This window comes from Sinocyclocheilus anshuiensis, unplaced genomic scaffold (genome assembly GCF_001515605.1).
Source record: "Sinocyclocheilus anshuiensis isolate Anshui unplaced genomic scaffold, SAMN03320099.WGS_v1.1 scaffold202, whole genome shotgun sequence".
NCBI classification, from domain to species: domain Eukaryota; kingdom Metazoa; phylum Chordata; class Actinopteri; order Cypriniformes; family Cyprinidae; genus Sinocyclocheilus; species Sinocyclocheilus anshuiensis.
The window spans coordinates 925763-952883 of NW_015542342.1; the positions used below are offsets into that span (position 1 = coordinate 925763).

General features: G+C 38.4%; 2 protein-coding genes across 2 annotated transcripts in view; one reads left to right on the forward strand and one right to left on the reverse strand.

Annotated features, from left to right (window-relative positions):
• LOC107691233 (probable helicase with zinc finger domain) overlaps window positions 1–1013 on the reverse strand; it is a 71730-nt gene extending 70717 nt beyond the window's left edge. The window contains exon 1 of the mRNA XM_016489741.1: window positions 928–1013. The gene's annotated coding sequence lies outside the window, so the exon portion shown is untranslated. The remainder of the gene's footprint in view (window positions 1–927) is intronic.
• A 1235-nt stretch (window positions 1014–2248) lies between these two features.
• LOC107691236 (cytoplasmic phosphatidylinositol transfer protein 1-like) overlaps window positions 2249–27121 on the forward strand; it is an 87337-nt gene continuing 62464 nt past the window's right edge. The window contains exon 1 of the mRNA XM_016489745.1: window positions 2249–2903. Coding sequence (XP_016345231.1) covers window positions 2856–2903 — 48 coding nt within the window. The 5' untranslated portion in view covers window positions 2249–2855. The remainder of the gene's footprint in view (window positions 2904–27121) is intronic.

A 27121-nucleotide genomic window follows, 5' to 3' on the forward strand; every position in this document is an offset into this window, starting at 1 on the left:
ACTCTCTCACACTCTCTCACACACACTCTCTCACACACACTCTCTCACACACACACAGAGAGAGAATGGGACTGTCAGGTATCACACAATAACACAGTCTCCGCAAACCAACATCTAATTAACCTCCAGCACACCAAACAAGGCAACAGAGCCTCAGTAAAATATATAAACACTCTATATTTGGATTCCGGGTCAGTTAATAATAGATGTCCCGTCTGAGTGCGAGTGTGTGGCCGCGTCTCAACAGCTAGCGAGCTGCCTACCCAGACAGCATCCTTCGAGACGCTCGGCTCCAGCGTTCGATTCGAACGTTCAAAAAACGTGATGTCTAGGAAGGCAACCCGCTAGGTTTTCAAACACAGCCACTGTGTCCATCCAGAAGAACAACAACAACTGCGTGTGCGCCGCCACATCAACGCGGATACACAACAAATCAGCCACAAAGTGCATTATATGCACGATATACGATCACAGGACGAGAATAGCGGCTGATAATCACGGTTACATCATGAGAGAGGGAGGTTATAACAGCTGTGTGTGGACTGCGCTGATCGCTGCTCGCATGGCCTTGAGCTCCAGCCGCCCCCGGACACACAGATTCACACGATCCTGCAACATTCACAACACAATCCGCACGGAATCTCACTCTCACACACCTCTCGCTCACGCATCTGCCCGTGTGTGATGATGAACGGCGCAGATGGGAAGCGAATATCGCAGTTCGACGCGAGCATCTTTAGCTGCTAGTCAGTGTAGCGCAGCGGCGACCAGGCCTTTTCATCATCACATTAATCGTGCAAACGCGCAGCGCTATTTTCCGCGTTCTGACGCGCGGTACACGCGAGCTGACAGGCGCGTCTTGATGGCGGGATCGACGGCAGGCAGGGCTGAGGAGGGTGAACTGTGTTAGACGAAGTCTGCACTTACCTAGCTTTACTTTCTACGCCATCTTGGATCCACTGGTCAGCCTTTCGCGGTGCATTATGGGTCAAATATTTCTGCGCACTGCTTCCTGCCACCGCGCGCAACACACACTGCAGGACTCTCACGCGAATCTTTCAGGGTTGTTGTTTTTTTTTAATGCTCATAAACAGTATACAGATAAACAGTAATACAAATATCAACAAATAAAAATGTCAAAAATAAATAAATAATTTAAAAAGGGGGTGTTTAATACATTAAAAACTGGAAAAAGTTGTTTTGATACATTACAATTTTTTTTTTAAATTCATTAAAAATAGGAAAAGAGTTACAAAGAGATGAAGTTTTTAAAGCTTTTTTTGTTCTTAGACAATTGGGTCAATGAAAGGCTTTGTTCGAATTCTTTCCTGAAAACAAAAAAGAGAGGTCTGGAGTTTATTTGAGAATACGTGCATCTGTGAATGTGGACTTTTGCAAGCAGCAAAATCAGATTCACTACATAAAACTTACTGTTCATTCTCAGTAAAGCCCAGCACTACGTCCTTCCGAAACTGCACACGTTCATTATACATTTTACTCCGAATGAAACCTAAAACATCTTGCCAACATTTCTCTGTAAATGGACAGTTCCAAAAGAGATGGAGGGAATATCACTTTTGAATTTCTTCTTGATTTGCAGGATAGAACTTATGAATTATTTTGTAAGAAATCTCCTTTACTTTGTTAGTTAATAAATAAGTATGAGGAAGCATCCACATGTTTTCCCAGCAGATGTTACCCACTGCATTAATCCAACAAGCAGTCACCGCTGGCAGAATTATTAAAATTTTTCTCAATTGCTTTGGCTCAATTCTCGAATGAAACTTTTTTTTCCCGAAACAAGACAGACAGACAGACAGATAGACAAACTGATAGATAGATAGATAGATAGATAGAAAGATAGATAGATAGAGAGACAGATTAATATATTATAATAGATAGATTTTTGAGCTTTTGCCATCTGGTCGGCGCTACAGAGCACTGAATACCAGGACAGCCAGGCACAAGAACAGTTTCTTTCCCCAGGCAATCTACCTCATGAACAGTTAATGTTCTCCCATTGTGCAATTAAAGTACAGTATGTGCAATCATTATATTATAATTATAATACATTATAATATATTTCAATATTTTCATATTTACTGAATATTCATTTATTTAATATTTGTCACAGTATCTTACGTTACAAGAGCATATAAGTGATCCAGTTCTGTTGCAACCAACCAACTCTTTTTCGTTGGGTTTATCGCCGCGGCTGTTGTGTGATTTCAGAGTCAGTAGCGCCACCTGTCGCTTGAAAACGGTATTGGCCGATGAACACATTGTGATGCGTTGCGCCACACCGCCACAGTGTTTTTCTCCTTGCAAATTTACCATCCCGCGTTAGCGCAGCGGAGGAAACGACAGCATCTCTCATTTCACAAGAGGAAAACAATGCCACTAACTCCAGGTGCACCCAGTTTACGCAGAGATTGACACAAACCATCGCTGTATCATCTACGCGGAGCGGGACGGGACAGGTGCACGGGGTGCAGGGCTACATTAGAAAGAAGACGAGAGCACAGACCCGCTTCGTTTTAAAGTTTAAAACCTCATAAACACCGAGACGCTGCGGAATCCGTCTTCTCCACTGGATTCCGGGTGCGTTTCTGGCGCGTTTCCCTGTGCGTAAAAACACACGAGCATCGGGAAATTCCAAGAGTGCAACATTGCAACATCTTCACTACACTACAAGCTGCACGGGCACACAACAGCACGAGCGTTCCTACAGAAGTGCACTGATATTTCCCATCTTTATATATGACCGCTCGTGATTGCATCCATCACCAGATGGCTGACTTGGTTTAGCTGATCACTGGCACTCGATCTAGCGTGGGAATCATAAGGAGAGGACGATGTTGTTGAAGGAATACCGGATATGCATGCCACTAACAGTGGAAGAGGTAAGTTCAGGAAGTTTATATTTAGTGATTGTGATGGTGAGATGTTGAAAAAATGAAAAACAGTTGATTCAGTATATCCAGCAACTCATTTGGAGATGCGAATCAGAGTGGCGTTTGCTCCAGTTACGTACATTGCAGTTAATTTGCCCCAAATGCAATTTTCGTCTATTTTAGTTCAGTTTATTCCAGTTGTATTGTTTGCAACTTTTCCCTTTTTCCCCAGAGAAACATTACAGAAATCCACTTGGTGGTGCTGTGGAACTTTCAGTTCCCGTTACTCTTCGGCTGGGATTGGAGAAGTTGTTGTTCATTTAGTGTGGCTTTGACATGCACTTTTTAAATGGGAAAACAAGATGGTGATGATTATTTTGATAAACTGTTCATTGCAGTCACTGGTCGAGTACCTATTTTATAACGAGTCATTTACACAGAATAGACCGGTGCCAAATGCCTCTCTTTCAAACCAGTGTCTTTTCAGAAACTGAAAACCCCAGCTCGTTCACTGCTAGAGATCGACATACTCTTTTATTGTATAAAGTAAATGAAAGATTAGCTCGGTCCCGATTACATTACATTGGTTTGTTTGGATCCACACTGTAAAAAAAAATTCCGTAAAATTTACGGTAAAAAAACGGCAGCTGTGGTTGCCAGAATTTTACCGTAAAAAATACGGTAGCAACGTTTTACAGTTTAACTTAAATTTACAGTTAAATACCGTAATTTCATTAACTGATATAATGTTAATATACCAACCTATTGAAGTACTGAAATCTGTTTTGTACCTTTGTAATACACTGATAACCACCAAATGCAGGTGGTGATGAGAAAGTCACATGATGAACCAAAGCCCATCACAAGCAGCTTTTAGATAATAACATATATAGAAGGTGCACAGTGTCATTCACACAAATGCTAAACACCATCATGGTAACACACATGAAACTGAAATAATGCAATAAACATTAATTTAACAACATTAGGTGTAACACACAACCCTAATATACAAAACTGATAAGAAAAAACTAAGAAGAAACATCGTTATTTCAACAAAAAAAACATCAAATTTGAAATGTAACGCAGGGAATTCTGGGAATGTCAATTTACGGTTATTCACTGTAAATTATACAGTCTTTTTCACTTCCAAAAACGGTATACTACTGTAAAATTAATGTCCAATACATGTAATGTCCAATACAGTTTTTCACTGTATATAGTAGGGGAATTTACCGTTAACCATTTAACAGGTTTTTACTGTAGCATTTTTACAGTCTTTTACCGTTAAATTCACGGTCATTTTTTACAGTGCACAGTTGCTGTATCCTTATGCAACCCCTGAAAACAAATAATTTAAAATCAGTCTGGATAATCAATCCATCGCGAATAGAACATTAGGAATGTCTGAAAGAACAAATGAAATCAGATGTTCATGTTAAAGTTGAGGTCACGTTTATGTTAGCACACACATACCTAAAAGTTGCCAAAATAACTTATTGGCAATTCAGTGGCATGTATGAAGGGAAACATGACTGGTTTAGGAAACAGAAAAAATCATTAGCTCAGTGTATAATGGAAAATCTCCTCTATGAAAAGTAAATGTGTGTGTGGATAAATATTCATTCTTGTTTGTTTTATTCATTATATTACTATGTTTGTTGACCATAATGTCTTCATAAGCAACATTTAGTGCTTTTAATGTGATCTAAACATTGAGAACATTGAGATTTCTCTTCCCACTAACTACGGTAACAAAATAGTAGAAGATGTGTATGCGCATAAATCTGCATCTCAGATCGACTGACTGAATGTAACTGGAATGGATTTGAGCAGAGACTATCAGATCTATCAGCGCTTCTTAAGTGCTGCCTTGCCGTCATGTGCCTTTGTGCTTTTGCAGCCCATCTGCTGACTGACACCACAGATGTATTTTGTGTTCAAGCAAGCTGCATGTTAAAAAGCATTAGCGTTAATATCCATGCTTAATAAATCTAGGTACCCATCCATTTGTACGCTGTAAACAGTAAGCGAAACCCCAAATTAGCATTACATTCTGATGTTTTTTTTCTTTAACAGATTTGATTATCATTATAAATCAATCACCACATTCATTATGTGTTTGTGTACATGGGCGTGTGTTTTAATAAGAGGGAACAGCCATCTGCAAGCGTTATGGGTGATTGATTTACCTAGCAACGGCTGAGGCTGTTAGTTAAAATCTGTTTGGTCAGTTAAAGGTCTCATGAGAGGTTACTGAGCTGATTACAGGTCATGGCATCCCAGATGTCTTCAAATGACTGCTGCATTTAACAACCTCATGTTGACTGCAAAACATCAAGGACATTTTATTGGCTCTTGGAAACAAGTGTGACTCTGGCTTTTCCTGTGTGTTGTATATATGGAGCACAAAACCAGTCATAAAGGTCAATTTCTCGAAATTGAGATTTATGCATTATCTGAAAGCTGAATAAATAAGCTTTCCATTGCTGTATGGTTTTGTTAGGATCGGACAATATTTGGACGAGATACAACTATTTGAAAATCTGGAATCTGAGGGTGCAAAAAAATCTAAATATTGATAAAATCGCCTTTAAAGTTGTCCAAATGAAGTTCTTAGCAATGCATATTACTAATCAAAAATTAAGTTTTGATATATTTACAGTAGGAAATTTACTAAATATCTTCATGGAACATGATCTTTACTTAATATCCTAATGATTTTTGGCATAAAAGAAAAATCTATAATTTTGACCCATACAATGTATTGTTGGCTATTGCTACAAATATACCCCAGCGACTTAAGACTGCTTTTGTGCTGCAGGGTCACATTTCTGAGTTTTCCTCTCTGTATGCGTGCAGGGAGCAAACATTTCTGATAACATTTATCCTTGAGTGATAAAGACCTCTAAGTCACCTCCCAGACTTAATTAATTATAGATAATTCAGTTGTGGAGGGATGCCAGAAAAATGACTGCAGGAGTGAGGTGATAAAATGAAAGCACTTGCCCTGAGCTTTCCTTTCAAATTCTAGTAAGCTTTAGATCATCTCATCGCATGATATGATTTTTTTTCCCCCTTCATATACCGTAGAAAATAAGCTGTGAATCTTTAAGTCGACATCAAATTGTTTTGATTCAGAAGTGTTTTGCAAATTCAGAATGAATCAGTTTCATTCAGTATTAGGGTTGCAAAGGGGTGGAAAATTCCTGGAAATGTTCCAAAAATCCCTGGAATATTAAAAAAAAAAAATCCTGGAAAGTTTCCAAAATTTACTGGAGATTTTCCACCTTTTTGCAACCCTATTCAGTATACATTTTAATATATTGTTCAGTGCTTTTAAAATGCATTGGTTCTTTAAAAAAAAAAAAAAATTCTCTTAAAGTAGACAATATACATGTGTACAATTTTTATTTATTCATTTGTTTTTATACTTTTGTTTGTACCGAAAGTTCTGACCGATAAACCATGTTTATTTTTTATAATTTGCAATTTTATATAGGCCTACTTCATCCTACAATATGGAAGATTAGTGGATGAAGACATTGGATATGTATTGATCTGTAATTAAACATTTTATTTTATAATTTATTACCAAAACATGCACTTTCAAAAAAAAAAAAACCTAAACTTCAGTGTACTAAAATATCAATTAAAGTTACTAATAAGTCAAGTGTGCAAACAAGTGAGTAGCAAGACATACCATACAGTTTTAAGAAACAAAGAAAACAAAAAAATGTAAATGTGTGGTGAAGCGGTATGAACATACAGTGGAAAAAATGCTGAGCAGACTAGCTAGTTTTATATGATTGAAACCGCTACAGCAGCAGACAGAGAAGATGCATGGGCATTAATTTGCATTATTTTAATGTTGTTTATAGTTTTTATCCAAAGTAGCCTAATTTGTATGAAACACGCAAATGCTCACATTCAAGCATTTCGATATTTACATTAAAGGATGATACTGTCATTTCTAATGAGTGCCAGTTTTGTTCAGCTCTGTTGCAGCAATTATTAAATCTCAACTATGAAATAAATACAGTAACATCTTTATTAGGTGAGAAATTGAGCCGTGCCCATCTGAAGCTCAGGGGCTTCATAGGTGAAAGGAAAGATGCTTTCTTTGCTTTAATTGGTCATTTTTTTCTGCTGAAGCTCAAGGTTCTCTTAATAATGGATTGTAGTGACTTTCACTAGACACTGAACAGATGAATCTTCACTTGTCATGGGCATACAGAAGCTTTAGGATTTTACTTGGACAAAGCTTGTATCTCTGTTCCCGCACAGTATGGTGGTTTGAAAGCATGTACTCCAAGTTGGCATAAAAAGAAAGTGGATGTTGTTGATCGTATTGTGTCTAATTCATCCATTCAATCCAAAAGTTGGTTTGACGTTGTACATTTTTCATCAAAATTTAAACCTGGTCAATGTTTAATCAGAACACTCATCTGAAGGGTTGCCATGTCGACTTATAAGCGGTTTGGGCTTGGCTCATAAAGTGAACAAGTTAATGGAGTTATTAAAGTGTGCAGGTCATGCTAATTTTTTGTCTTGTTTTCAATAGGGAAGTTACGAACTGACTTTAGTAAGTAAGTGAAGTCAGACCCTCCTGTTTCGCTTCAAATTTCGAAATTATACAGTCTAATTTAAATCAAAAACTGCTCCTGCTGCATGTGTCCAGCATCTTTGTTTGGATCATGATTCAAATGCAGTGGTTACCTCTAATTTTAAAGTGCCCCTATTATGCCATTTCCAATATTGCCTTTCATACAGTGTGTAATGTAGCTGCATGTGAATGTAAACGATCTGCAAAGTTGAAAGTGCACGATAAATTAGAAAAAATTACAATTTACAATAAAACAATTTTATTTACAATAAAAGTTATTGTCTCCCAAAATAAGGAATTGACTCTGAACAGCTGAAACAAGTCGTTAGTAATTCTAATCCCATAATGTAAATTTGCATAATGCGCGCCTATGTTCTACATTGGCTGGCCGCGAACAACTTGACCCCGCCCACAAACACTCTAATCTCGGGGAGTTCAACGCGGGATTCACAAAACGCTTCTGTTAAAAGATGGATCAGTATTCTGTTTATTTGGACCAGCTGCTCCACTGAATCACAACCTGTAGGTATGATAAATAATAGATGTTTATATTTTCTATAGAGCGTTCAAAATACTGAACTATTGAAATAGTCGTATCGTTTCCGAAACGCGCTGTACGCCGTAGACCAATCACAACAGACTAGGTTATCTGACCAATCAGAGCAGAGCAGGCTCACGGAAAGGAGGGGTTTAGAGAGACTGAATCTTTGAACTGCTTCGAACGAATCGTTTGAGAACCGCTGGAAAATGAGGTGATATTAAATGCATATTTTGAGAAAACGAAAGCGGTTTTTGACCTTGCATGCATGTAAACCTATTGTAGGAGACTCTCAAAACAATATTAGGAACCGTAAAAATGGCATGATTTGGGATTTGTTTTAAAATATCAGTTTAGTTTTGTTTTTTTGACATATTTCAATTTCACTAAGTAATGCGCAGCATTTTGTCTAAGAAATGATAAAAGGACACCTTTTCATTTATGATTTCTCTTAAACCTCTTAAAGAAATTGTGAGAAAATCGTATTGTGAAATCAGTATCGTGAATCATATCGCATCGTGAGTTGAGTGAATCAGTACATCCCTAATTTTCAATAGAAAGCATTTGGGTTTATTATGGGAATGTCCTAGTTTGTTGGGGGGTTTTTTTTCTAGCAAGATCTGGCAACATTAATGAGTCAAGGTTTTTTTCTGTGATTTCTTGTACCGCGTACACAGAAGAAACACACGTCCCTGATAAGTGTTTAAATGCATAATTAAAGGTGCAATAGGTGATTGTCTTCAGAAACATTTTTTGTTATGCTGGTTGAAAGTCTCTTCACATTGCCATAGCAATCATCAAGTTAAGTGGTCTAAATGTATTTGTGTGTATTTATATATTCTGTGGAAAGCGTAGGACCAAGAAATGTTCGTCCAATCAAAACGCTCGGTCCGAGCGTTTTAATTGGCTTTCCTACCTGCCTGTCAACGTACGTATTAGCATACCTCTGCGCACCCTGTTCACGCAGACAGGATACGTTATCAGCACATTCACGCACACTGTGCAGACAGAGCGAGAATGGCAGACAAACATCAACAACCTGATCTTCCTTCCTGGTATTGTAGTACTTTTAAAGTTTTCTCACCGTGAATGACATGATGTAGCCCAGCGGTTCCCAATTCCAGTACTCGCGCACTCCGCTCTGCATATTTTGCATGTCTCGCTTAGTTAACACACCCGATTCAGATAACCAGCTCGTTAGAAGTGAGCTACGTGCATGAACTGTGTTCCGATCGATATGATCCCTACACAGTGTTCATTGCTCCCTACTCCCTGAGCAGGGGAAATCTGTTGAAGTTTACTTCACTTTGGAACATGGGCTGGAATTGGGAACTGCTGATGTAGCCTATTGTAGTAATGTTGTCTCTGGTATTCTGGTCTGTGAGCGTATATGCATTCAGGGGGCGTGGCTTTGGACAGCGATTGCAGGGAGGGTGGGACGTTCGCTTTCAGTGCTATCAGGCTAAAGTTAGCATTTTCCAAGATCTCCTACTGCACCTTTAACTAGGCGTTTAATTCTGTTTTGTACACAATGCATAGAAATTAGTAAATGTGGTTGTCACTACCAGAATTTTTCGGGAGTCAGTTCAGTTGTTAGAATGCTGTTGTCGCTCCCGTAAATGACTGAACTCAGTATGAACAAGATTAAGCACTAAAAGGTGAATTTACCAAATTTAGCTGCAGTGTGTACATGGCCTGAGAGTGTGAGGGGAAAGGATAGAGAACATCCTGGAAATAAAGGTAAACAAAATGGGACTTTTTCAGTCTTTTGTGACTTTTGTCAGTATTTATATGAAATATTGAAAGATCCAGTTCAATTTAATTCACAGTTTGTGGCTTTTAGTTCATGTGTGTTGAGTTCATCTGGTAGTTTACTTCTAGAAAGTTGCAGAATAAATTTTAGCTGTTTTTCTCTTAGGAAAATAGAGTAAAATATTCATGACTCATCCTGCACTGCACTGAACTTTTTTTTCAAATGCCATCTTTACTTTATTTATTATTGTCATATTTTTCCCAAATCGTTATGACTTTACTTCTTCAGTGGAACACAAAAGGAGACGTTTTGAATAATGTAACTGGTCAAAAAAAGTCATGCAGGTTTGGAGCGTCGTGACGGAGAGGAAATATGGATTTATTTCGGTGGTGTGGGGGTTCAGCAAACACCGAGTGCATCATCATCATCATCATCATCATCATGCGCTGTCAGCACCATCCTCCATTTCAGCAGTGTCTTCTGTTATTTGTGCATGTATTCTTGGCCACAAGCTTCTGGATGTGCGTCTGAATGCGGCTGTTCGTAGCTGAAGCAGTGATGACTAAAGGGTAACTGGTTCTTGCATTACTCGGATTCCTTGTGCAACCATAAGAAATAATTCCATCATGGGATACTGGTGTCACCTTCTTAAATAACTTAACCAATAAGGTCAACTTAACCTCGGTCAATCAAATGGTTTCGTTAACATCGTTAGCCAATTATGGTTGTGAGTTCCATCAACAGTTGTAAACTGAAAGCATCTGCTCCGCTCCATACAGCACGAGCTGCAGAGCTGCAGCAGGAGTCAGACTTCACTGATCACGTGAAGAGAGTGAGAGGGGCTGTTTACACCTGGTCACTTCATGCGTTTTGTCTGATGGGATAGCTATCTGATCGTGAAAAGGCCAGGTGTAAATGCCCTCCGAAACGCATTTGAGACGGATATAAATCCGATCGCTCAAACCACTTCAGGAGGTGGTCTGGGCCGCATTCCAGACTTTTGATCTTGAAATGAGCTGATAATTAATAAAATGCAGCGCTTATCTTTTGATTTCGTTGACGTGAACTCCGTTAAATTTAAATATAGCGCGGGAATTGAAGATCGGATTTATATCCGTTTTGCGACGACACGTTTATGTGGCCAAGTGTAAATGGAAACAGAGAGGTGCTTTCAGTGTGAGCGCTTCAGGTGTATATGAGAGTGAAAGTGCACATGGCAAAAATGACGAGGAAGTGATGGCGGATGGAGGATTTGGTTTTCAAGCAAAATGTAAAAGTAAAGTAAAAGACCGCTTCTTAAACCAGAGAAGGTGAACATATTGGTTTCTTTGGCAAAAAACATGCAAGCACTGTCGCCGACAGCCAATTTACAGCAATAATCTGACATTAATTCAATCTTAAACGGATTAATTAGCACCAGCTATTACTTCACCACCTGGATGACGTCATTAACAACAGTCTTATATTGCCAAACCAACTTGGTTCAATGATGGATGTGTGACAGTTACTGTGGTAACTGTTCCCAGCGATGCCTTGTACTGTGGTAGTTAATCAGTGAGTTATGTCATTGTATGGAAAACGCACCCCTGGGTCGACTATGATTCTCAAACAACACTTGATTATAATACTAAAAGGTTCTGCCATTTGCTCCACATTGCCAGTTTTCATAGCACTTTCTGGTTTATTTTTGCCTGAAGAGCCTAATGCATTTTGCCTGGGGACTACATTTATAAATTAAATTTTTTTTTTTTTACTTTGCAGGTAATTACTGTTTTTTTTTTTTTCAGTTCATTTTAAGTCCATTCTCCATTTGAGAGACACAGAAATGCATAACTATATGAAGGGAATGCTGCTTGACTGAAAAACTCACTGCCATGATGTTAGGGTGTTGTGGGTGTGGCAGTGTTGCTATGCAGTTGCTGAGGTGGCTTTTAGCACATTTCTAGCTGGTTGCTAGGTCCTTGCTGGGGTGTGCTACTGGCACAAGTCTCTCCAATCTCTCTATATATGGCTCATTTCCATTTTGTGCTCTGTAATTCAGTACAGCACTGTACGGTAGGGCTGTCAAAATGACTGAAAGTTCATTTTAAGTCCATTCTCCATTTGAGAGACACAGAAATGCATAACTATATGAAGGGAATGCTGCTTGACTGAAAAACTCACTGCCATGATGTTAGGGTGTTGTGGGTGTGGCAGTGTTGCTATGCAGTTGCTGAGGTGGCTTTTAGCACATTTCTAGCTGGTTGCTAGGTCCTTGCTGGGGTGTGCTACTGGCACAAGTCTCTCCAATCTCTCTATATATGGCTCATTTCCATTTTGTGCTCTGTAATTCAGTACAGCACTGTACGGTAGGGCTGTCAAAATGACTGAAAAACTAAATTTGAATTTTCTACTTAAATATTATCAAAATTCGAATTATATTCGAATTTAAAAGGCATCATTTCAGTTAGGGGGGAAAAAAGATTTTGGCTTCTCTCCTGAGGCCACAAGAGGGCGCATCGAGCAAAATAGTATGCGTGTTTCTTCAAAGCGTAATAAAATAACACGACTATCTTTGAAAAAAAGTGCATAATGTTTAAAATAATGTTTATAAACCATATATAATTTGGTTTAAAAGTTGCTTGAACAATTAGAAAAAAAAAACAGCACCATGCATGTATGTATAGTTTAATACAAAGGACTGAAAACCAATCACAAAGAGTAGGCTACTTTCTTCATTTAAAAACATGAGATACAGTGGGATGGGGATGTCCCTCTAGAAAATGTGATAAATATGCGTTCTGTGTGAACGGCTTGGTTTCAGTTTTGACGTAAACAACATCATCTCCACACTGATGCTCTCGTTTTCCGCAATATATGAATTAAATTAATTTATTAAAAAATTAGTTAATTTATGGTTTTTCACTGTAAATTATAAAATGACTTGTGCTTCCAAAATTTGCAAATTGAACAGTATTTTACTATCAAATAGGATTGGGTATAGTTTGGTTTTTTTTCGATACCGGTGCCAAATCAATACTTTTAAAATGGTTCCGGTGCCTGAACCGACTTATACATTTTTAAATTTTTTTTTAATTCCCATTAGCACTATAAACACATGATGTCTGTTTCATTCATACTGGACGCCAGAGGGCGCCCTCGCACAGAAAATCTTCGATACCGGTGCCAAATCAATACTTTTAAAATGGTTCCGGTGCCTGAACCGACTTATACATTTTTAAATTTTTTTTTAATTCCCATTAGCACTATAAACACATGATGTCTGTTTCATTCATACTGGACGCCAGAGGGCGCCCTTGCACAGAAAATCCACAGTCACAGAAGTAGAGAACTCATGACCCTCCAGGAAATCCCTTATATGGACAAAGGCATCACTATTATAGTTGAAACTGAGTAAACAGAACATATAAACATTTTGAATGATAAAACAAAGACAATAAACACTTGACTGCGACAATATAGTTTATCTGTGTTATTCAAGCCATCTGGTATTTTCATAATAATTAAGTATATTTATAATCCTTTGCTAATCGATGTTTTCTTTTTAAAGTAGCCTATGGAACATATTTTCTGCCTTATTCTGTGACAAGAAGCCTCATCAGGCACATGAAGTGTTCCATTTGGGACAGGGCCAAGAACAACGTTAACAACAGGAGGATGGAGGATGTTTTGTTCTTTCGAATTCCAACTGGATTTCCTCCATTGCGTAAATGTTCAAAAGTAGGTACCATAGGTTTCGGTACCCAACCCTACTATCAAATTACATGAAATGTACCATTAAATGTTAGTTTTTCACCGTATAGAGTAAAGGAATTTACCACTAACCAATAGTATTTCACTGCGTCTCTACAACAAATAACCAACAACATTTTAGTCTGTCCAGACAAGGATGTTGGCAGCGTGTGCATTTTGGTGGACTGTGGATTCGATTTCATTAGTCTTGAATTATTTGAACATGACCATCTTTTTTGTTTTTGTTTCATCTGTTCATTTGATCGAATTTATTTGTATTTCTTCGTGTACAGTATGCTGTCTTTTGCAGCTAGATATCCTCATTGGTTTTTTTTCCTGGTCTATTTGAACTGGCTGTGGCCCTTGAGCCTGCAGTAAATTGAAGGTCAGAGAGGTAGACAGCTGGCTTTTGTTGTATTATGAAAGAGCTCCTGCAGAAGTTAATGTTGAGGCTGTTTGGAGGTCTCACACACATTGCTGGTGGGCACGTGGCTAATGGATCTGGTCCCAGTCCAGTGTTTTATGTTCATCCCCATCGTCACATTCTATTAGCGGGAAAGTTTCTGTCGGCTACGGTAGGTCAGATCATTCCTCAGTGTTTCCCCATGCGTCAAGTGTTTGACCCTACACCTAGTTTAAAGTCTGCCCACTGGCACCCTGACAGGAACACAAAGGTTACAGATGAAAGTGGCAGTGCAAAGGCAAATATAGCCTGTCACACAGGGCACGATGAGAAGAAAGCGTCTGGACGATCCCTGATGCTGAAAACACGACTGTCCTTCACCATCACATGGATAACTTTCATCTGGTTTTGTCATTTATCATTATGTCTATTTCCTGACAACACCAAAGAGTGGACGACAGACAGAGGATCATCAGTTACACTCAGCTTAGTGATTACTGATTGACTAATCTGTGTTATGAATGTGTTTAGATAATAATAATAATTATTCATCATCATCATCATCATCTAAACACACATTGATGATGGGCATAAAATAATAATAATAATAATAAATGTGAATTTTTGTTGTTGTTGTTGTTGTTATTATTATTATGTACCCATCCGCAATGTGTGAGATGATGATGATGATGAATAATTCATTATTATTAGCATTATTACCATGCAAACTATGCTGGCTGATTTTAAAGTCATGTAAATGTTCAAATCATTCAAAAGTGAAGATCCACTTCACTTATCCACTTGTGGTCGCTGCATCAGTTCAGACGTCTTGATGTCCTCTGTGAACTCACAGTTCCCCGAGAAGATTCCTTCATCATCTGTCACAGATTCAGATTCACATCACAAATGGGAGATGATGGAGCTGAGATTGGACACGAGCACCCTGCGGCACAGACTGGTTTTATGAGGTGTAAAGAAGGATTGAGAGCCAAACTGATGTCAGTGGCAGTGATAGAGAAGCACCATTGAGGGCTCGGAGATGATGCTTGCGCTGGTAATGAGGTGCTGTTTGTTTAATGGAGAAACGCCCACAGCACTTCTCATTGTCTAGATTACACAGCACAGAATACAAAGCACTCTTATCACGTACATGGTTTGCCACAATGCAATTCAGAATGTAGTGTGGTAATATTTGAAATGCATGTGTTTGAAGGTCATTGTGATGAGACAGAAGCTCTGAAACGTGCATGGGACTTTGTAGTGATTGGAAATAAACCTTGAATGGTCAGATCCACACACAGTTATGTCAAAATGCCAGTCGTGTGGAGGATTCACGTAAACGCAGTTGGTTATGTGTTACTTAAATGCTCCGCTCTCCACCCAAATAGCCTATAAAAGCTGCTGTCGGTTAATGAAGGTTTGACGGATGAACTCGCGGCTCGATTGGACTCGTGTCAGAAAGTGATAAGACTTTCAGTTTAATGGAGGTCGTCATCTTTGATATTACTTTGGTCACTGTTGCTATGGTTACTGGTAAGGAATACGGGCTTGACTCCCGGTGCACGTTCATACAGACAGTATTCGAGAAGCTACTGTAAGCTCCTGTGTGAACGGGACATTTCGAGACTCACACCTGAAAGTAAATGCGGTTGTCAATCCCAGAAACGGACAGTGTGAACGTAGCCTTAGTCTCAGTTAAACTTCACAGACTTTACTGAATGAATGTGGGTCAAATAGACAGAACTCAATAGGAACACAATAATTGTATTTTTTTATAAAGGAGTAACAGTAAATGGAGTATTGTCATGGAGCATAAATATGTTCAGATGAGTGAATGTGTGTTCCTTCTGCCTCTTTCCCCAAATAGTGTCTTTTTTTTTATAATTACATTTTTTTTTTTTTTCTTTCAAATGGTAATTAATGTAAACTAAAATTAAATCAGAAAGTATTATTAAATAATAATAAGAAGAACTGAAATAAAATAAAATATAAACAAGGCAACATTTCTAATTTTAATTCAGTTTAACTTAATGTCCTAAAATAACTAAAACTAAAAAAAATGTATAAAAACTATATAGACATATAAAAAATGACTAAATATTAAAATGACAAAAAATTGCTAAACGTTTTACTAAAATTAAAATGAACACACAAAATATAAAAATAAAAATGAATAATATAAAACATTAATAAAAACTATAATAGTATCTCAATAACCTAGAATCAATGACTGTATGCCCCTTGATAAATTTAAAGTAAAGAAATGTGTTTATTTAAAAATATATATATTTATAAAATAAATTATATTGACTTGCTTATGTCTGTAGCAAAGCTCAAAAGTTCTATGATCATATTTCTGACTGCTGCTAACTATCGGGAGAGTTCAAAAAATGAATATTCTGTCATCATTTAGTCACGTCATCATTTATCATGTTGTTCCAAACATGTATGAGTTTCTTTCTTCTGCTGAACACAAAAGAAGATATTTTGAAGAATGTTGGTAACCAAACAGTTGACGGTAGCCATTAACTTTTTAGTCTTTTTTTCAGGCCCAAAACCAAGACATTCAAAAGCATTGCTTATTAACTGCTGAATATGGGATGTAAATGAAGATTCCTGGAAAAATATTCCTGTCTTTTACTCCCTTGTCACTTGTCGCCTTTCACTGAAGCCGATCTCTGACATGAAAAGCAATGGATTTCGCCGGAAAAGCTGTCAAAGGAGAGCGACTGTTTCTGAAACACAACGCACGACTGTCACGCTTGTATAGAGGTGTTTGGCAGGACGTGAGCTGAAGGTTATCACCCGCATCCGAGTCGTTTGCTGTAGCCAGTGAGTCAGCCGGCACTCGATCGCATGTGTCCACCTACACAAGGCCAGTTAATTAAGTCTTCCAATCAGGAAACCCCCTGACTCTTAGACACGCTTATCAAATCAGAGCAGGTCGGTCTGTGAGAGAGCTTGCCTTTGTGATTGCCTCTCTTGCCACCACTATAATGTGTTGATAAAAGCGGCTGGCTTCCTTCAAGGGGATCCCTGGTCTTTGCCGGCTGATGCCATCAGCATTCAGTGAGTCAAGGCTTTAATTATGATCGGCTTGATTAAGAGAGTGTGCTTCCACGCATATTTTGTGGACAGCAGAGGGTTTGACAAGGGACTTGAGCTGATGATCGTTTATTTTTGAGTAGCCTATATTGTAACCGTTAGTTAGAGATGCACTTCAATAAATAAATAAATAAAAATCAATGCTTTAACAAACTACAAGTAAATTTAGGCATCTCAACATTATAATGTACAGTATGAAAAAATTTAATTTTAAGATCACATTTAACACCCTTGATAAATTATTAGTGTTTTTAAAGATGAACTTTCAGTGACTGTTAGATGACTGCACAGGTATAGTTAGGGTGAATGAGCACGAGCAATTAAATAACTAATATAGAGTGATTAATATGTATAAAAATGTCAAATATTAATGGATGGCTGATAAGGTACAGATAAAGTATATTGTCGACCTAATAGTGTTAATTCTAGTGGCCCTGGATAGTTGTACAAATTATTTTACAAAATGTATTTTTTAGGGCTGTCAAAGTTAGGGGCCATTCACACAGAAAGCGTCTTTGCGTATAAAAACGCGAGACGCAACGCTCAGGAATGGTTTTTAAAAAAGCGCAGCGTAGAACGCGAGGGTCTCGAGATGCGCTTTTGAGACGTGATGCAAAAACGGAAATTTTTTAAGGAACAAGTTGTGATAATCGCTTGAAGAAATGTTATATAATTCAGGGTATTCGGACACCGCCACTATGAGCACCTCCTCCGCCATGTTGCCGTCAAATAAAACGGTTGTCATGCCAACTTGCTACTGTAAACAGAAGCTGGCAATGCTTGCCCCGCCTCCAAATTCTTCTGATTGGTCCACTGCTTTGGAACTGACATTGATGAGCGGCACTGCGTGTAAAAGTTGAAATTCTTTTAACTTGACACGGCGTCTTAAAAACGCAGAGACGCGAGCGTAACGGTCATGCACGTCCGTCAAGCGCGTGTTTACATAGAAAAACAATGGAAAAGTAGCGCATTGGAATGGAAAAACGCGTTCTGTGGCCCCTTAATGCGTTAACTTCAAATAGTTATTACGATTATATTTTAAATGCGAATAACTTTAAACACTTTGCTTTTTGTGAAAAAAAGTTTCTTTAGATTTAGAGATCTAACATTTTTTTCTACTAATAGGTAGAAAACAAGTGCTTTTATTTAATGTAATGTTAACATTATTTATTTAAAACTGAATTATTTAATTTTGAGAACATTATAATTTCGTACTTAAAGGGATAGTTCACCCAAAAATTTAAATGATGTCATCAATTACTCACCCTCAAGTTGTTCCAAACCTGTATGAATTTAAATATTTTTGAATTAGCTCTTTCACACATAAGTTTTAAATATTCAAGCTGAACCCCCTCCCCCAACCCCCACGTGAGTTTTTTTAAGGCGACCGTTATTTTAGAACATATCGCCTTATTATTTCCATGGCGATGTATGATGCTTGTCACATGACACACCCCAGCCACAATAGCACTGTACGACAGAAGTATCACTTTTATTTAGTTTTCCCTGTTTTAGTCAAAATATTCACAAATTGTAAAGTACGTCATCTGATACATCTGATATTCGCAAATACGTCGTTTACAAACCTTTATTATGATCTTGTTAGTTGATTTATAATGTGCAATGGCCACTGCATTTCTGTCGGATTTACAAAACGTAAATTCATTAGTTACTCCCGAAATATGTGAAAGTAAGTGGCTGGTGAACTGGGAGAAGAATAGAGTAGATGTCTGCGTGGGACTATTTTTTTAGTCCCGCTCCCGCAAGGTTATATTCCGCACTCTGTCAAAGAAAATAAAAATGCTTTACAAAAATTGTATTCCTTATTTTTATTTGTCTTCTCAGGATACAATTCGTTTAACATTTACTACACAATAGGAAAAAGTGTCGCAGAGAGAAAACAAAATAAAAATGTAGGTTGTACAAAAATAGCCTATTAACTATTTTTATTCGTCTTGTCAAAATACTAAATTAGTTTGACATTTTCTGTTAACACAGTAGGAAAAGTGTTGCAGAGAAAAATAAATAAATACGACATCTGTCATTTAAAATTATAGGCTAAGCAAAATATAAACAAAACCATTGTTATTGCCGCTTCCATAGACATCAGTGTGAATATTACAAACTCTAAATGTATTGTTTTACTAGTACTTATGTGTATTTAAATGTCTGAAACCTAAAATAAACATTATGTGGTTGATAACAATGCATAGTTGTGATCAGTGGTGCCAGCAGGTGTATGTAGGCCCTAAGCACTGTGCATGAGCGCTCGGACTGACCTGAGGCTGAGAAACATTTCTCTAATATTTTAGCGGTTTTTACCTGTTCGTGTCCCGTATTCCTGACAAAAGAACCAGCGATGTCAATAATTCGTGATTTAATCATTCTTTTGAGTCAGTTCTCTCTTTCCGGTGAACTGGCCGAACGGTTTTGGACCGCTTTCTCACTGAATCATATAGCCTTCCCCTGGCCATGGGTCTGAAATTAACAGGGGCTTTAGGCAAAAATGCCACCAAATATGACAAAAATGCCCCTGCACTATTAAAGTGAAAAGTAAAAATGAAAAGTGTTGATTGCGGCATTACATTTAGATCTGATCATATCGCATCATATTTCTTTTTACACGTTTTACAGCGTTGCGCATTATAACCAATCACACACGATTCTGTTGAGTTTATGAATGCAATGGCCAATCAGAAGCATTCAGATGGGTTATATTGTTCATTCAGACTGATTCGCGAACGCGGAAAGCGCACGAACACAAGAGGCGGGATTAATTGCATGAACCAATCACAGCCGATCATATAACCAGTCAGATCCAATCATATCGCGATGGAAGCATTGCCTCCTCTCATGTGATTTTGGAACGACGACAGGAGGTTACACACTGCATGACTTTACAATAGGAAGAATCGCCGACAGCTCTGTCTAGTGCAGGGTTGCCAGGTTTTCGCTACAAAACCCGCCCAATTACTACTCAAAACTAGCCTGAAAATAGCCCAATTGCTTTCGAGGGGGTCCCCCAGTAAAAATCGCGTTCGGGGGGTAAAATACACATTTCTTTGGCAGGGTTCTTCTGGTACAATTCACATTCCAGGGCCTAAATATCACGTTATTGGGGTCGCTTCAACCTGCTGACATAAAAAACAACCGGCGGCAATCACGGATTTGGCAACACTGGTCTGCAAACTACGTTTCATATAACTCCTCCCCGAACTTCCCGCTGCCCTGTATCTTGGTCTCTCATTGGCTGTAGGTCATCGCCGATGTGTTTTTCAGTCAGAACTCATTTCACACAGCGTGATTGTGAATCGCCGACAGCTCCAGATATTTAGCATGCCAAATATTTCACGGGCGTCAGCGACGCGTCGGCGATTCCCTCAGATCGCATCTTTGATAATTCACACTGCGTGATTGTCACTCGCGTGAACGAGCACCGATTTGCCTCCGATTTCGGGCATTTGTCGGCAAATTTGCAAAACCTGTCGGCGAGTGAAAAATCATGCTAAAATCGTGCAGTGTGAACTCGGCATTAGGGAGTCTGTTAAAACTCAATGGGCTCAGGGGAGGCGAGAGAGACGCGGACTCTTTACCTGCTGGTGTCGCTGTTGGACAATGTGTCTTTAGAAAAACGAGTGATTTATACACTTATTAATGTTATATTTTGTTATATTGGCGTTGTTTTATTTTTGTACTACAAATTTTTTTCCTCATCCAATATTTTGAGGGACACTGCCGTCCTTGCCTCCTCTGAGGAAACGCCCCTGGTGCGATGTAAGTAAGAGATTCGCAGCTTCAGTGATTATAATGTGAGTTGTTTGAGAGTACTTAAACTCACGCTAGACTATAGTCAGTGATAATGTGATGATGTAAATTCTTTGCTCGCTTTCGGTATATAATTTTTTTCGCTGTTTGAATTAGTAACTTACCGTACAATGTTTTTATAAAACTGTGATCACGTTAAATATAAATTCAGTCGTTTTAAAATATTTTATGACATGGCTTTCAATTCTGGCACTTGTCTAAAAAGACGGGTTTATGATGTGCGTAGTTAATAGATTAGACTAACATTAGGCTGCTTTTAGCCTTATACCCTGGAGTTGGTTCACTGCCTATGTTGAATCATCTGAAGCGGTTTTTCAGTCAGTAAAACAAACAAGAACACAGAGACCAAACTGTGCTGGATGAAGAGGATAATCAACTACAAACAACTGAAACAAAAGACTACATTTTGAAAGTTAACTTGAAAAAATTCAGCTGAGTCCTGTGAGTAAGCGGCCATAAACACAGTTTTTTACTTGTTTTCCTCTGTCATGCGATGGATGTCTTTGACCATTCCGTTTTCAGGGTTAAAAGATTTTTTGCGTGTCTAGAGACCCATTCATTAAAAAAAAAAAAAAAGTGACCGAGTGTCAGCTCAGCGTCAGCCAAAGCTCGAAAGCACATTTGAATGTGGCAGTTATGTGACGTCACTGACCATTCTAAAATCCCAGGGTCACAGAAATAACAAACCCACATGTGGGACCGTACCGCTCAAGATGAATTAAGATATTTTGAAGAATGTTGGTAACCAAACAATTCCAAATGTCACAAAAAAAAAGTAGTAAAGTAAAGCTGCGTTCACGCCATAACGGAATTCCCGTAATTACGAGATTCCAACTTGTAAAAAGCGTTCACGCCCTCGTAGAACTCGTAATTACAACTTGTGAACTGGGAGTTTTCTGAGAGCTACGACTTGTACTTGTACTGTTTAGGCATTGATAGTGTTGCCATAGAAAAGCATAATTCCGAGTCCGAGGACATGAACAGCTCCGAGTAGAACGTCACGTGTTGTCATCTCGGAATTACGGTAATTACGATATGACGTGAATGCAGCATAACACACTGAATTACACTTGAAATTTTAAAGTGGAAAGACTGAAATAATAATTATTAGATAGTACATTTGTAAAATGTTCTCCAATTATTTCTGTTTTATTTACAAGTTTGAAAAATCTTTTTTTTTTTTTACAGTGTGGCTACTTTTGTATTTTATAAAGGAGGTCCCTTGCATGGTGGGACATTATATTTGGGGGTTCATGGTATCAAACAAATTGAAAAAGCTTGGTCTAAATAAGCAGAAACGTGCATTTACTTGCATATCTCTGTGACCAGTAACTTGTATTTCTTGAAATCGTCCCATTTTGCAGTAAATTTAATATGCTGAATCTATATTGTCAAAACTTTTTGTACCAAGTGACCAGCAGTTTTACTTTTCCACAAGACGAATGTCTGTCAAAATGCAATGTTGAGCCCTGCCATACACAGAACAATCATTTAGAGGATTTATTTGTCATTCCCAGCTCTTTGCAGTGCACACAAGGCATTTGTTTACTAGAAAAAATGGGTCATTAAAACACATTACTGCCTCAGGCTAACTTCATGTAAAAAGGCAGTTAATGGAAATGTGGTTTGTTAGTTTATTAGAGTGCTGTTTTCACCCGAAGACGCTGCCAGAGCTCAATTAGTCAGATAGCCTCTCAGCACAAGGTCAAGTCAGTGCTTCATTCATTGCAGTTTTGTCTGCCAGTATGGTCATAGCGTACCCGCAGACTAAAGCAACAGATGTCAGAGTAGGCGCGGTGCAGTTTGTGGTGACAACGCCATGCTGACAGCACCACCTGTGCGAGGCCTGTCCTTCAGGAGACTGTGGGGTTGTTGAGTCAGGCCTGAGCCATCAGTCCAAGAGCTCAGATGGGGAGCATTGTAAAGTCACACCCCTAGACCGACGCCAAATGCAACAGACGAGAGTTGTGTAAGCTGCTTGTCTTGGTATGTTTACGTCAGCTAGTTCTTTAGAACATGGCACGAAGATGGGAAAGGATGTTGGATCTTGTGGGTTCATTTTTAAGATATGATCTGCTATTGTGGTCCATTCAGTCAGCAGCATGATGGGACTAATGATCTAGGAGGCTGATCTATCTACATCCTGGCGACCACCAGATCTGGTGTGATTACACATTGGTGCAGATTTGGTCATTAAAGACATTGGCTGTGTCTCACAACCTAGTGAATTGACTAAACTTGGAAACTTTCTGTGTGAAATCAACTGAATTGGAGCCACTTAAGCAGCTCCACACTGCAGAACATGCAAAGGAACAGCCACAGAACTGAAAGACCTGTCGCTTCTACACATCTCTCGCCCCCTTGAGTGTTTATTTATGAAATGTTTTGGCTAATTTGACTGCTGCCAATGCTAATTGACTGCTGCTGCTAATTCATAAAATGTATAAAAATGCCCAAAGAGTTTACTTGTATAACATTTTCAGGTCTAGAAATAGCACTTTTATAATTCTTCAAAGAATAAAGAAAATTGTTGAGGGGGTGAATTAAAATGAGAAATATCTTGATATATTAGGCCCCCCTTTAGAAGTTTGTTGAGGCCCCCTAGTTGAGACATCAAATCAATTTAATTCAAAATTAATCCCCCCCGAATTAGTGCACATAAAAGATCTTCCTATTTTATTATGCTTTTAAGTTTAAAAACAGTAAGTAAACCCCAATTATATAATCATCGTGGATAACATTTTGCATTTGTGATTTTGTGGTTTTGCGTTTGCTGAGAAAAACCGTTATGACCAGGTCTGACCAGGACAATGGTTTGTTCTTTCGTACCTCATTTGTCACTGTCAAGATAACAAAAGCTGCCTCTGATCATTTCAAACATGCCAAAAGTTGATTTTGAGTCTTTTTGAGTTAGTAGAGTCTTTAGCTCACAAAAGAGTTGAATCACTGCAGAATTACCATTCTGGCATTAAAATAGCATCTGAAGGGAACTGACTTTCTTCAGAAAAGTTTCAGTGGCATTTTCTTTTCACCTCTAAAAAAAAAAAAAAGTAGTGTTTATAAGTAGGCCACTGCTTTGTGCACATGTGTAACCGCTAGGCTTGCCGCGATAGACGGTGCTGACGGTAATACCGGTGTTAAGCCGCAACACCAGTTACCTCACTTGCCCACCGCGGCACAGACCCCCACCATCATTTAGATTTTTTTATAGTAATAAAAGTCATTTAGTTCAGTAAAAGAACAGACACTACAATTAAAAACTGAACGCGGCTGCTCAATGCAGCATGTCGAACGACAGTCGCATCACAGATCAGATTTCATTTCTCCAGTGAGGAGAGTGAGTCGAGCCGACTGACAAGAAGAGTGAGTTGAGACAGACAAGACGACCGCGGATGATTTAGTTTCGAAACGAAATGCAAAAGCACCTGTTTGGCAGTATTTTGGATTTTGAAAAACCTGTTGGGAAAAGAGGGAAAATTCAAACAAACTAAAAATGAACAATTGCTTAATGCTGAATTGCCGCTATTTGAAAGTGAAAGTAAAATGCGCATGCCACTTTTACAAGCTATTTAAAAGCGAAGGAAAGCAAGGAAAAGAGGGAACGCCCCGCCCCTGCAGTGATACCGGTATTACCGGTGTTGTCACGTCGATTAACCGGTGGGAAAATTTCCTCACCGTCACAACCTCAGTAACCGCAATAACCACAACTATATTTTCCAATTTTCCACAAGTGCCACCTACTCTTAGAGAGTGGATTTGCATTCAGCCCGTCTGCCATTTTTGTTCAAACCATTTTTATATAACATACATGAAATGTGAAGTTTTTGATAAAACTTGTATTATTTGAAGTGTAAAGTTGTTACAATCTTAGTTTTGTATGTCCTTTTACAGTTTAGGATGTTACCATAGACATTGGTGTTGTTTCAAAACAACTTTGCTACCTAAACAGCATGTCGTTTTTAATTTAACGTGTAATTTAAACTGCAGATTCCAATCAATTTTTCCCCTTTGAAAAATTCCCCATTCCTTCAGTCCAGAACCAGTCCAGAGTTTGCAGATACCCAGCTAAAGACATGGTCTCAAAATTTGAACATGCTTAACAGGAACTTAATGTTAGCAGAATGCTCTTAGAACATATTTTTGTTAGCTGTTAGCAGGCCAACATTTTCATTGACAATTGTATTGTTTTGAAGAGTGATAGATGTTGTTGCTGATGCAACATACTGTAGTTGAGCAGAGCACAACTTTTTGCACATGAACGGTGTTACAATGTAGTGATAGACAGTGAAGATCATGTGATCCACCACCTGATACAGTTGGATACTTCAGCAGAGAAGAAACACCTACTGTAAACTAAGAGCACAGACACACAGAAACCTTCAGCGAATGAATGGGGCTGGTAGTCTGTCAATTAAAGTCAATATTGAGGTGCACAGATCAGAGCAGAGCTGTTCAACGCTTCATCTGTACAGCAGTGTGGTGTGCTGACGTGTGACGAGGAGATAATAGAAATTGATTCATCAGTTGTTCAGAGGCAATAACGCTGATGACAGGCCACAGACATTTCTATCAGAACACTTGTCTCAGTCAAAGGGGTGTCGACGACCTGCCGCACAATTAATTTAGGATCACATCACTTGCTCACCAATGGATGCTCTGCAGTGAATGGGTGCCGTCAGAATGAGAGTCCAAACTTATTAAAACATCACAATAATCCACAAGTAATTCACACGACTCCAGTCCATCAGTTAACATCTTGTAAAGGGAAAAGCTGCATGTTTATAAGAAACAAATCCATCAAGATATTTTTAACTTCAAACTGTTGTTTCTGAGTCTTCTATCTATAATATTGCTTTCTCCAGTGAAAACGTCATCTCACCTGAATCAGGAGAGATATATGCACAGATCAAGCACCGTTTACAAGCGAAAACAGCCCAAAACACTTCTAAACCAACATTTTGGTGGATTTTGATGTGAGAGAACAACAGGAAATTGACTTTTTCACTGAACAAAGCGTTATTATGGATTATGGACTCATATTTTGGGTAGAAGCAATGGTTTAAAGTTAAAAACACCTTAATGATGGATTTGTTTCTTAGAAACGTGCAGCTTTTCACTTCACACAACATTAATTGATGGATTGGAGTCATTTGGATTGGTGTGGATTATTGTGATGTTTTTATCAGCTGTTTGGACTCTCATTCTGACGGCACCCATTCACTGCAGAGCATCCATTGCTGAGCAAGTGATGCAATGCTACATTTCTCCAGATCTGTTCACATGAAGAAACAAACTCATCTACATCTTGAATGACCAAAGGGTTAAGTAAATTTTAGTCAGTAAATTTAAATTTTTCAGTAAACTATTCCTTTAAGGTGCAAGAAGATTTTTTTTCATGCTTTTATATTTTGTTTTGTTGGCAACAAAAGAAAAGTAGAAGTTATGTAGATATAGCTTTTCTCTTTTCTTTATTTGTGTATCTCAAAAGTAACTAAATTGTCACAGTGTACTTGGATATTGTTATATTTTGTCCAAAATAAACATTGCTTTTCCGGAAATGTATTGCAGTATAATGGGAAGGCATCATTTTTAGCTGAGAGACATGGAACATTTGACTGAAAGGGAATTGAAGGACATAAATGCAAACTGATGGTATTTTTTCATCCATTTGATTTATCTCTCGAGTGCATGCTGAAAGCATTGTTATCATATTGCATGCTACTAGGATGCAATTTCATTTAAGCCACAGATTGTTCACAGCAGCATGCATCTGTAGTATAGTCTACATGGTTAAATGTCACACCTTATGATGCATTAGCCACATAATTCATATCATCATACCAAGATGATATTTAAGATAAAGACCTACAAAGAAAACATTACTATTATAATATACAGTAGATTCACATTAAAATGCATTTTCTCATAAAGTAGTCCTGCATCAAATATATAACAATAGCATTTCTCATTGCAATCTCATTTCTCAGCATGAAACAGATGCTGTCAACTTTCTAAAGAGTGCCGTCCTAGATTTCCTCAATCCTTTAGTATGTGGTCTGTTGCAACATATGATAGACTCAGGTGGTAGCCCACAACAAAAAAAAGTGTAGATTAAAATATAAAACATTCGACGCCGTTGCGCTACAGGTGTCCCGAGTTCGAATCCCGGCTCGAGGACCATTCCCGATCCCGCCCCTCCCCCTCTCTCTTTCCCACTTCGCTTCCTGTCAGCTCTACACTGTCCTATCATAATAAAGGCTAAAAA